At 54.9% G+C, this 12,002-nt stretch overlaps 5 protein-coding genes across 5 annotated transcripts; 3 read left to right on the top strand and 2 right to left on the bottom strand.

The window, feature by feature from the left end:
• Positions 1–239: 239 nt before the first annotated feature.
• On the bottom strand, positions 240–1,936 carry BBK36DRAFT_1124347 (mitochondrial distribution and morphology protein family 31/32; the record flags this gene model as incomplete). The annotated part of the gene is made up of 2 exons (XM_024891158.1): positions 240–1,621; positions 1,678–1,936. 2 exons carry the CDS (start codon positions 1,934–1,936, stop codon positions 240–242), a joined length of 1,641 nt encoding a protein of 546 aa, XP_024747409.1.
• Positions 1,937–2,955: 1,019 nt separating this feature from the next.
• Positions 2,956–3,851, top strand: BBK36DRAFT_1124281 (eukaryotic type KH-domain (KH-domain type I); the record flags this gene model as incomplete). Its single annotated transcript, XM_024891146.1, has 3 exons — positions 2,956–3,028; positions 3,089–3,231; positions 3,294–3,851. The coding sequence occupies 3 exons, from the start codon at positions 2,956–2,958 to the stop codon at positions 3,849–3,851; spliced, it is 774 nt and encodes a 257-aa protein (XP_024747408.1).
• Positions 3,852–4,313: 462 nt separating this feature from the next.
• On the bottom strand, positions 4,314–4,725 carry BBK36DRAFT_1178185 (hypothetical protein; the record flags this gene model as incomplete). The annotated part of the gene is made up of 1 exon (XM_024896118.1): positions 4,314–4,725. A coding segment is annotated over one exon (412 nt), but the record flags the coding sequence as incomplete, so codon positions are not given.
• Positions 4,726–5,612: 887 nt separating this feature from the next.
• On the top strand, positions 5,613–7,173 carry BBK36DRAFT_1142923 (phosphopyruvate hydratase; the record flags this gene model as incomplete). Its single annotated transcript, XM_024893555.1, has 5 exons — positions 5,613–5,736; positions 5,803–6,056; positions 6,112–6,203; positions 6,266–6,316; positions 6,378–7,173. The coding sequence occupies 5 exons, from the start codon at positions 5,613–5,615 to the stop codon at positions 7,171–7,173; spliced, it is 1,317 nt and encodes a 438-aa protein (XP_024747406.1).
• A 779-nt stretch (positions 7,174–7,952) lies between these two features.
• Positions 7,953–11,672, top strand: BBK36DRAFT_1178181 (hypothetical protein; the record flags this gene model as incomplete). Its single annotated transcript, XM_024896117.1, has 4 exons — positions 7,953–8,945; positions 9,040–9,436; positions 9,500–9,805; positions 9,919–11,672. The coding sequence occupies 4 exons, from the start codon at positions 7,953–7,955 to the stop codon at positions 11,670–11,672; spliced, it is 3,450 nt and encodes a 1,149-aa protein (XP_024747405.1).
• Between the last annotated feature and the right edge of the window lie 330 nt (positions 11,673–12,002).

Genomic DNA, 12,002 nt, shown 5'->3' with positions numbered 1-12,002 from the left:
AGGACAAAAACAAAAGTCCATAAACAAGTCCACTTCCCCAGTCGCCAAGAAAATGCCCGGAGTGATAAAGCCCGTATAACAACGCCATCGTAAAAGTCCGTCATGTGCCGCCCCGTCCCGTCGTGATTTGTAAATATACAGCAATTCTACAGGAAACCTCCGCGTCCATCCCCCCTTTTTTTTCTTGGAACAAGCAAAGGACCAAGCCTAACCCTTGGTGCTCTTCTGCTTTCCCCTGTTTAGACCACGTTTCCGGCCATGCCCATGAACAAGGCATGGATGGCCAGAGACAGCGTCCAGAATCCGACCTTGCGGAACCGCCTGACGCGGCTCTGCTGATCCTCCACGTCCTTTGCGAAAGCCTCGTACGTCTCGGCGGAAGCATCGTCCAGAAGCCCACAGTCAAAGACGGTCCAGCTTCCGTCAAAGTCGCTGAGGGGCTTGATGATGCGGCTCGAGATGGGAATGTACGTCTTCTTAGCGTTGATATAGGCCACAATGGGGCGAACGAGAGCCTGGTTGACGTAGGATAGGTCGCGGGTGAACAAAGGCACGGCGGCCTTGACGTCGTTGAGGTGGATGCGCAAGTCCACAATGACGAGGCGTTTGTCCTCCTCGGCTTCGTTTGCCTGTTTCTGGGCCTTCTTTTCGCTCGTTGAGCGCTCGCTCTCCGAGACACTCTCAGGTGCAGGGGCTCTCGGCAAGAAGCGATAGCGATGCGCCATGACTGTGCCCTCGAGCTGGTCGTAAAAGTCCGTTACGACCTTGGTGATGCTATCGTCCATATCCTCTGGAAACATGACATCAGCAACAATGTCGACGTTCCCTTCGTAAATCCAGCCAAATGGCCCTTCCACTCCACGGTTCAAGTGGTCAATCTTCAAGCCATCGATTCGCAACCGGTTAAACTTCTTCCACCCTTTGGATTCGTCCAGCCCCATCATGACACCCTGGTATCGACTGGAGACTGTGCCGTGAACTTGTCGCGGATGGATCGTAAAGAGAGAGCCATCAAAGGACCCAGACATGTGGCTCGCGGAGAGGAAATCGTAGAAAAGCCATTGCTTTCGCAGTCGGGGCAGTTCGCAGGAATATATGCTGACTGAGAAGGGGCGGAAGCCGTCGGGCTGGCGAATAGTGAGCAAAAGGTCTTCCAATTTGAAAGATTCTATCTCAAAGTCGCCCGGCTGATGTTTGTGCCGATAAGACAATGGATCAACCTGCTCCTGAGGCCAGCGGACAGAAGTGCGGTCGATGACTCCTCTTACACCATTCACCTCAACGTCCTTGAGCAGCCCCTTTCCATTCCACCAGTTGAGAAAGGAGAGTGTGACATTGACATTGGCAATTGTCACGTCGAATTGGGTGTAGTTGCCGTCATCCTCGGGAGTAGCGTCCTTATGCGGGACCTGTCGCCCTGCAGCGGCCACGGCAGCAACGGCGGCAGCGTCGGAGGAGCCCTTGCTGACGGATGATTCAATCTGCCCAGGCCGTCTCGAGACGAAGACGTTGCGAAATGCGATGACGCCGTTCTTCCACTTGGGAACGATGGCCGACTCGAAGACGACGGTAACACCAGCCGACTGGGTGAGATAGTCTCCAACCCACCGCGCGAGCGTTTCTGGACATGCGTTAGCCTTCCGAGAAGCATATTGGAGAGTGACATCTTGGACATACCCTGAGCAAAAACCGTGTTGATGGAGAAGATGAGGATGGAAAAGAAAGTCGTGGTGCCCACCAGAATCCAGACGATATGACCCAACATGAACCAAGACACGAAAGCACCCCATTCGTCAATGTTCCAAGGCCGCATGCTCCTGATTGAAACCCACTTGAACCGGACCTTGAACCGCTCCCAGAACCCGTTGGCAGCCGCCAACAGCTCTTCTTTTGTGGGACGGTGAGGCAGCGTTGGGAGGTTTAGGTATTTCGACATTGATGTCGCTATTGATTCATGATGCTCGTGGCCCTTTGGCTCGGCTCCAGTCTGCTCGTTGATGTTGCTTTTGGACGTAGTTCCCGGGCTTTGATGAGCTCCTGCGGCGGATTTGTGGCCATCCAGCTGGCTCTCAGCACTCTCTCCGACATCCTTCTTGCCGTTTGCGCCACTGCTGCTATACTGGCCGCTCTGGAGTAACCACCGCGCAGAGCGCTGAGAGACACTGAGCGATGCTCGATGCCTGTCCAGGATGCTCACAGCAGCGAAGCGCCGAGGGCTACCATGCAGAGGCAGCTGAATGCCCAGCCCGATGAACGTTGGCGAGTGATGGCCATCCTTCCCATACGCCAGCTTTGACGGCCGAGGCCCTGGCTTCTGCGTGTGCAGCGGCGCAAGAGCTACTGATCGACTCGACAAGGTCACGGCATGTGGAGTTGTCCATATTGGAGGGGTTTGAAAGCGGCATGGACGATGGCGGCGCACAATCAGCCATGGTGAGATGCCCTTAGACATGCTTAAGGCTCATGGCGACCAGCGATCCGGAGGCGGTGCGCCAGATGAAAGGTAAAAAGTCGATTGGAGCAATGGAGCAGCGCCTTCGGAACCTCAAGACGAAAAAGACGCTGGGAATGCAAAGTTCCCCGAATCAGTTGGTGGACTGCAGGACTGAGCCAAAGCAGGGCGGCGTTGGAAGCAAAAGTCATTGCATGACGCGCCACTCACGTTTTGCAGTTCCCGGTGTGGCTGGCCAATCGATAAGCGGCGATAGCTCGTCCACAAATTTTTTGAGCGCGGCGGCAGAAACCAGCAAGGTGTGGCTTGTCCGCCTGCGAACCCAGCAGCATAACCGCTTTTTTTTTCTTCCTGGACCCTAGAATTTTTGGACGACGACAAAGGGACGGGATCATCGCAACGAAACACTGGCGGTCTCTTTGACGCTTCATCTACCACTCAACTCATCTACACACTTCGAGCAACAAAGGGTCGATTAGAGGCCTGTCCTGCCCGTCAGCATCATGCCTGCTCCCACAGCCCTCAAGAAGACCGAAAGCACCCCGCTTGTCGCAGATGTGCCATCACCAGCTCAGGGTACATATTATGCGAATGGATTTCAATCGTAGCAGGAACATCGAGCTTACTCGTACACAGACAATGACCAGGAGTTCCTGCTAGACGCCCCCGACGCTGCTGTGGCCGAGGCTGAAGTCATCGTGCCCGAGACGACAGACGCAAGCAACAGCATGGCTATTGATGAAGAGGGACGACCTCGCTTCGCCCCGTCCAAAGATATCGTACGCTGAAACCACCATCTCTCGGGTCTGTCATTGGTTCATCTTCTAACTCTGCTGCCTAGGACCCCATGACGAGAGTCGAGACACGCAAGATTCCCATCCCGCCGCACCGAATGACGCCGCTGAAGCAGGCGTGGCCTTCCATCTACCCTCCCATCGTGGAGCACCTCAAGCTGCAGTGCCGTATGAACATTGCGCGGAAAACGGTCGAGCTGAGGACTTCCAAATCCACGGTGGACTCCGGTGCGCTGCAAAAGGGCGAGGATTTCGTCAAGGCCTTCACTCTTGGATTCGACGTCGACGACGCCATTGCTCTTCTGCGACTAGACGACCTTTACATCGAGACCTTTGAAATCAAGGACGTCAAGACCGTCCACGGAGACAGCCAGAGTCGTGCCATCGGCCGAATTGCTGGCCACCAGGGAAAGACCAAGTTTGCCATTGAGAACGCCAGCCGGACGCGAATTGTGCTGGCCGATTCCAAGATTCACATCCTGGGTGGCTTCAAGAACATCCACATGGCCCGAGAATCCGTCGTCAGCTTGATTCTCGGAAAGCCCCCCGGAAAGGTCTATGGCAACCTGAGAACGGTTGCTGCCAGGATGAAGGAGCGTTTCTAGGTGGGATTGGACAAGCATCTGCGGTAGTCTTGGCGTTCAGGCGGGGATATCTTTCATGATTCATGTCTTTTTTTTTTTTTTTCCTTTGGCGGATTTGGTGGTCTATATCTCTATGTCGGAACTGTTCTTCTGTATGAAGCTTTCTTTGCAATGGCAGTCCATCTCCTGTTTGCCGAATTGGTTCAATAAGGGAACCAAGCGGAGTGATATAGACTGCAGTTCATGTGCCTTGACAAGCGGCCAATGAGTCAAAATGAAAAGCCTTATTTTCTGCTCATAACTACCAGTTCGATGGGTATCATAGCTTGTGTGAAAAACAAAGTCGGGGTGTTCCGTGAGTCCGTCCTGGATTGCCAACTCCTTGACGCCAAACGGGCCGATAAAGACGTCCCTCCCCTGGACGCTCGACAGCCTTGCTGGCCGTCGTAAGCACTCAAATTCGACCCGATCTCGCTTCGAGTTCTAGTTCTGTCGAGGCTTGATCATGCCCTCCTGCACGATGTAGTAAACAACGGTAGAGTCGTTATGCAGCGCAGCGAGGACAATGCGCTTCGCCCTCTTGGGAGCCTCCGGGAGGGCGTCCATGACGGCGGCAAGGCTAGACAGCGTCCACTTCTCGGCGAGATGGACGGCCAGCACCCATTCGAACTCGGCGTCGTGCTGAGCCCTTGTCCCTGTTGCCTTTTCATATGCAAGCGCTGCTATCTGGTCGTCGGGGTGGAGATACAAGAGGCGTGGCGGGAGGCCGCGGATCATTGGCCGCGACAGGCCTGGGAGGCGATGGATTTGCAGCTCAGCCCATTGGTGCTGGTCTTGCAGGTTCTGAAATACCGCAGAGGCGACATCGGCCGCGAAATGATGTGACGCATCCATGTAGTCTGTGAGAGCTCAAACAACTTGTAGCAGTAGCAGTGAGAGAAATGACGAGAGCCTCAACAGAGAGAAGCGCGGGCTGCCAATCGCTTCTTCTTCGTCTTCGGTTTGCCCGCATCAGGCCAAGCCGCCGCTGCGTCGCGATAGAAACTTTTTCGCTGAGAGGCCGGAGAAATAGGACTAGCGTTTCTCGCTGTCTACCGATTCACGTAACCCGGCAGGCAAGTGGCCCAATTATTACCTCACAAGCACCCCAGCTGCGCCTGCCCTGCCGGTTGAGAGCTCCGTTTCTTGTTAGGTAACTAATAATACAGGTAGTAATCCAGTTATCTGCAAAGGAAGGCATGACCTTGCCCCACCCCGTCGCCCATCGCTCTCTTGGACCCCTCCATTTCTCTCAACAACAAAAACACCATCCTTCTTCCTTTTCCCTCCCTACGATTCTCTCGACTTGCTCAATCAGCCTCACTGCAAGAGCCTGAGACCCCCCAATCAATCTCTACATCACAGGTACGGCGCTTCCCTCTATTGTCTCTCTACAAGAAGCAGCACTCGGTCTCTGTCGTCCAAGCTTCTGCCCCTCTTTCCCGTTTCAGCCTTTCCAGCTACCCCTCCATTGGGAGCAGAGCTGCTGAAAGACGCGGCGTCAGGCGGAACGTGTTGAGGCATATTCCACTATACTTGCCTCGCTCCTCTGGACGGATTTCGTTGTCCGCGGGAGCTCACGTATATTAGAGGAAAGATGCAATGCCACAACTTCGCTCCGTCCTTTCGCGGGCTTCGTCGTCGATGTCATATAATCGCCCAGCTACACCTACCTCCTAAATCAGCTTCGATTCGACTCGCTAACAGACATTGGTCCGTCTAGCAACCTGAAATAGCTTCAAAATGGCCATTACCAAGGTTCACGCTCGCTCCGTCTACGACTCCCGTGGCAACCCCACCGTGGAGGTCGACCTCGTCACTGACACTGGCCTGCACCGCGCCATTGTCCCCTCCGGTGCCTCTACCGGTTCGTCTCCCCGATTCCTCTCCAACCATGCCGTATAGCTGCAGAAAGTAACCGGAATGATTACAGGCCAGCACGAGGCTGTCGAGCTTCGCGATGGCGACAAGGCCAAGTGGGGTGGCAAGGGTGTCACCAAGGCCGTCGAGAACGTCAACACCATCATTGGCCCCGCTCTGATCAAGGAGAACCTTGATGTCAAGGACCAGTCCAAGGTCGACGAGTTCCTCAACAGCCTTGACGGCACCCCCAACAAGGGCAAGCTCGGTGCCAACGCCATCCTCGGTGTCAGCTTGGCTGTCGCCAAGGCCGGTGCCGCTGAGAAGGTAAATGCTCATGGTTAGGCGCCGCGGTTGATGAGCAGAAGCTGATTGGAGACAGAACGTTCCCCTGTACGCCCACATCTCCGACCTGGCCGGAACCAAGAAGCCCTATGTCCTTCCCGTTCCCTTCATGAACGTCCTCAACGGCGGGTAAGTCTACGCTCTATGCCCCACAACCCTTACTCAACAGCAGTCTCTGACTATGAATCTAGTTCCCACGCCGGTGGCCGTCTTGCCTTCCAGGAGTTCATGATTGTTCCTTCGTAAGTCGCCAGCGATATTTCCGTCCGTAAACCGGCAAAGTCATCTAACGCAAAACAACAGAGAGGCTCCCAGCTTCTCCGAGGCCCTTCGCCAGGGGTCCGAGGTCTACCAGAAGCTGAAGACCTTGGCCAAGAAGAAGTACGGCCAGTCCGCTGGCAACGTTGGCGACGAGGGTGGTGTCGCTCCCGATATCCAGACTGCCGACGAGGCTCTCGAGCTCATCACCGACGCCATTGAGCAGGCCGGCTACACTGGCAAGATGAAGATTGCCATGGACGTTGCCTCCAGCGAGTTCTACAAGGAGGACGCCAAGAAGTACGACCTCGACTTCAAGAACCCCGACAGCGACCCTACCAAGTGGATCACCTACGAGGAGCTCGCCGCCATGTACTCCGACCTCTGCAAGAAGTACCCCATTGTCAGCATTGAGGATCCCTTTGCTGAGGATGACTGGGAGGCCTGGAGCTACTTCTACAAGACTCAGGACATCCAGATTGTCGGTGATGACCTGACTGTCACCAACCCCATCCGCATCAAGAAGGCCATCGAGCTCAAGGCCTGCAATGCCCTCCTCCTCAAGGTCAACCAGATCGGTACCTTGACTGAGTCTATCCAGGCCGCCAAGGACTCGTACGCCGACGGCTGGGGCGTCATGGTCTCCCACCGATCTGGTGAGACTGAGGATGTCACCATTGCCGACATCTCTGTCGGTATCCGTGCTGGTGAGATCAAGACTGGTGCTCCCGCCCGATCTGAGCGTCTGGCCAAGCTTAACCAGATCCTCCGTATTGAGGAGGAGCTCGGTGACCTTGCCGTCTACGCTGGCACCAACTTCCGCAACGCCGTCAACCTGTAAATGGCCATGAGAGACCACTATCAAAAGCAAGGATGCCCGGAGAATTGACTAATATGGGCGTATCAAATAAAGTAAAATAATGATTATACAGACACGCCCATACGGCGGATGAAAAATGAAATGAGCTGAATGATGACCAACTTTTTCACATGATGATGCTCTGAAATGCCTGTAGAATGTGAAGTCACAGCTCGACCGACGCCGCTGTCTTGCATGACGCAGCTCTTACAAGAGTCTCCGTTGACTCGAGTCAGCAGCAATCTTCAATACCTTACCTGCCCGTTGATGCTTCATATTGCTTTACTAGTACTTGCATGAACCTCTATGGATGGTGGCTTCACCGGCGCCAGTTAGTGCCCAAGTGCTGCCAAGTACTCAATACCTTTGAGTGGGGACAAAAAACATTTCATTACACTCAAATGGGCCCTAGCGCCTGGGCTTGACAGCGAAGACGACAGAAGGTGGAGGGGTCCTGATAAAGTACAGAGTACTTCGGGATTGTTGCCAAACAAACATCACCAGAGCAACGCGGGGTCGAAAACACATGCCACCAGACGCGGCAGCGTGAAACTAAATCACGTAGCAAGTTGATCAACATCCGAAGGGACTCTTATTGAATAATTGAATATCCTGGAATTGTCCCTCGTCTGGCTTCAGGTATCATTTCTCGTTCTCAACTAGGGAAGGAAGCGCGTCATTCTGACGAATCGCAGAGGCTTTCGGCATCCGCATCAATTCCAAAGGCCACACAGGGTTACCGCCCTTGACCGTGAAGCAGCATGGCGGGCTCAGAGGACATCACCGACTTCGAGGTGATTGAGAACCAGAAGGAAAACATCCAGTCCCTGCCCGGCGGCCGTTCCGCGAGGAAGCTGGCCGGCCTCTTCTCTTCTCCTCTCCACAAACTGTCCACGCCGACACCGACCGACACGAGAAACATCAACGACGCCATCCGCGCAGAATTTGAGGCGGAAATCGACAACTTATCCGAATCCGACGACCCCTTGGATGTGTTTGACAGATATGTGCGCTGGGCGATCGACGCGTATCCATCAGCGCAGGCGACGGCCGAGTCACAACTGCATACGATCCTCGAGCGCGCGACGAAGGCGTTCATCAGCTCCTCTCAGTACAAGAACGACCCCAGGTACCTAAAGCTGTGGATGTACTACATACAGCTGTTCTCCGACACGCCTCGCGAGACGTTTCTGTTCCTCTCTCGGCACGGAATCGGCGAAGGCTTGGCCCTGTACTACGAAGAGTACGCTGCGTGGCTCGAGGGTGCAGGTCGATGGGCGCAAGCAGAGGAAGTCTACAAGCTCGGAATCGAGCGAGAGGCGCGGCCAGTTCAGAGGCTGCTGCGCAAGTTCAAGGAGTTTAGCGAGAGGCTTGCTCAACATCCAGACGCACTGGCAGAGCCCGCGTCACCAGCTCTGCCCACCGTCCGTCCTGCGCTGGCCAGCAAGACGGATCCCTTTGCGAGCTCGTCACACCCAGTCGACCCACAGGCTCCTAGGCAGACAAGTGGCATCGGCGGGAGCTCGTCTCGGCCTGCAAAGTCCAAGATGGCCATCTTCTCTGATGCCGATGCTCAACAGCCCGCCATGTCGTCAAGAGATGCAGCATCCAAGGGCTGGGATAGCATTGGATCACTGGCGGATCGGAAGAAGGAAAACACGATGGAACCGAAGCCGTGGGTGGGAGAGACGCTCAAGGCGGGCGGTAGGAAGCCCGCGGCTGGGGGAGCCAAGCTGGCAGTGTTCAGGGATCCGGTATGTAACCCCCCTTGACCACGATACAACGTGCAGCCTGTTGATGAGAATAGGACTAATTCATTTGCCGTCATGGTCGATTCGTGTAATTCAGTCCCTTGCTCAAATACAAAATATTGTTGTTGTTCCGTCCAAGCATCAAGTAACGGTACATCCGCAGACGGGGAAGAAGGAGTACATCTTCGTTGACCTTGCAGCCGTATATCCAACCCCTGAGGAACCCGGTACAGAGCTGAGTTTCGAGGAGATTATTGCCGCACATCGTGGCTGGCTCGACCGCGTGTGGGATACTGAAATGGCGACTGAGGACTACGCTCCAGATCGCATGGTGCCGCTACGTGATATGGAACAGGCGACGACAGAGCAGCTGGTTAATCACCAAGATTACGACCCAATGGACCTCGATGAGAATGGCGTCGCACAAGAGAAACCTCGAGAACCCCGTGCGGGTAGGAGAAAGAAGATGATGGAGGTCAATGAGACGCAGATCAGTAAGTGTTTGACGACCTCGGACTGTCCAATATCCTTCTACGCGACTCCTAACACCCACCTAGTCAAGGCAAAGCTCGACTCTCCGTCGGGACCAAAGCTTCGCAAGAAGAAAGCAGCGGAGCCTACTATGACTATTCACACGAAAGCCGCGACAGACGATATATACGAAATCTTTAACGCACCCCTCAAGGCAGCACCTGTGGAAGGGGACGAGACTGGGACCGATTATGATGACGAAGACGACGAAGATGAAGACGACGATGACGACGACGACGGCGAAGACGATGGCGATGAAGACGAAATCGTGACTGACGCCGACTTTGCAAGTGATGTCGAGAGTACAGGCACCACGAGACAGATTCAACAAGGTGAGCACGAAAGGTGATGGAGAATCGGAAGTCAGGGGCATCGGAGAAGATTCGGGCTTCTCAGCCAGAGGTGCACATCTAGTTGTGTCAGCATATGAAGAAGACATGGAAAGGGTTCAAGAGTCTAATCACGTTTGACATAGATTTAACATCACACAGCCTGGGTGGCGATGCAGAAGAGGCATTCTCCGAGGATGAAGAAATGGAACCGCCTAGGACACGCACCATCTTCATTCCCCTGCCTCCAGAAGATTATGAGCCACCGACACGCCCGTATAGGGACGCGGCAACGATGGCCAATAATCGGCTGCCCTTTATGACACCTATCACGGAAAGGACCGAGTACTCGATGGATGTCGACATGGACCGAGCCTACCAGTTCAAGACTCCTAGCAAGCGGGATGGTAGAGCTACGCCCATTGAGGAGGCGTCGGATTCGGAATCATCAGGCAGCCCTCTGAAAGAGATATACGCACACGAGAGTCCTTTTCTCAAAAGTCGAGAACCTCTGGGGTCCAAGGCAGCCAAAGCACCAAGTAAGACCGGCCCAAATAGGGGTGTTCCTGTCAAAGGCCCCATTGTTAAGGAAGCACAGTGCAGTCCCATCGACGATAATATCAGACGGATCATCTTGACGAACATACAGCCCCCGTTGGCGGCGTATCCCGGGTTCTACGATCACCACAATGAAAAGTACGAACGCGGCGGAGAGATTCGCAGATACGCCAAAGCTGTCGGCAGGCTGGGCAGGCCGAACTCGGATAGAGCTGGACCAGGCAGCGCCCCTGTGGTGATTCGCTTCGCCGACTGCCAATCCAGATATACGGTGAAGAGGGAACTGGGCGCTGGCGCCTTCGCACCAGTCTACCTGGTCCAGAACTCGGATCCAGACCAGGATGACAACAAGGTGATGATGGGTAAGGGGGCCTTTGCCGTCTCTCAGCGTGCCGCCATAGAGGCTCTGAAGATGGAGTCTCCTCCCACGCCGTGGGAGTTTTACATCATGCGGACAGCCCATGCGCGCTTGGGGCCTCAGCATCGCGCCACGGCATCAATATCGCTGGCACACGAAATGCACCTCTACCAAGACGAGGCGTTCCTCTTCCTGCCCTTCCACCCTCACGGCACACTACTCGACGTCATCAACTTCTTCCGAGCAGAGCCCTCGGGCGTCATGGACGAGCAGCTTGCCATGTTCTTTGCCATTGAGATATTCCGCACCGTCGAAGCTCTCCACTCCAAGAGTGTCCTCCACGGCGACCTGAAGCCCGACAACTGCCTCCTCCGTCTGGACTCTAGGTCGGCCTCTTTCTCCTCGGACCAGGGTCTGTCCAGCAGATGGCACGCGGATGGCAGCGGCGGCTGGGACTCGCGAGGCATCGTCTTGATCGACTTTGGGCGAGGCATCGACATGAAGGCCTTCGCGCCGGATGTGGAGTTCGTCGCGGACTGGAAGACGACGGCCCAGGACTGCCCCGAGATGCGCGAGGGTCGGCCCTGGACGTGGCAGATTGACTACTACGGCCTGGCGGGCGTCATCCACTGCCTGCTGTTTGGCAAGTACCTCGAGACGGTGCGGTCGGATCAGGGCGGGCTTGGGCTCGTCGGGCGCGGCGGGCGCAGGTACAGGATCCGCGAGAGCCTGAAGCGGTACTGGCAGACGGACATTTGGGCCGACTGCTTCGAGGTGCTGCTCAACCCGGCGTCGGTCCTGGCGCACGAGGACGGCGGCAGGATGCCCGTGCTGCGGTCGATGAGAGCCATCCGCGAGCGCATGGAGGCCTGGCTCGAGGATAATAGCGAGAGGGGGGCGGGACTCAAGGCTATGATGGCGAGGGTGGAGGCGTTTGTCAAGAGTCGCAGGTGATTTTGGACTTGTGTGTTCTCTTGTTTTCTTCCCCCTCAACTTTTACTTGTGGTCTTCTTCTCGTCTTCTTCTATCCTCTCTTTTGCTTTTGGTCTTCGTTTAGTCTTCTTCTATCGTATCCTTTTTTTTTTTTTACTTTTCTCGTTATGATAGCCCCTGTTCACAAAGAATGTATGTTGTTATGCCCAGCATTGCTGTAATACTATTACACACGTCTTTTGCTGTTTCCACCTTTTCCTCTTGAGACTCTTTTGTTCTTGAATAGGTGCTTAACCTTCATTGTCTATTAGAGAAAACACCAATTTTATAGTATACATAGAAGGAGGGCGT

The sequence above is a fragment of the Trichoderma citrinoviride genome, assembly GCF_003025115.1.
Source record: "Trichoderma citrinoviride strain TUCIM 6016 unplaced genomic scaffold BBK36scaffold_11, whole genome shotgun sequence".
Lineage (NCBI taxonomy): Eukaryota > Fungi > Ascomycota > Sordariomycetes > Hypocreales > Hypocreaceae > Trichoderma > Trichoderma citrinoviride.
This window is presented reverse-complemented; position numbering and strand designations above follow the sequence as displayed.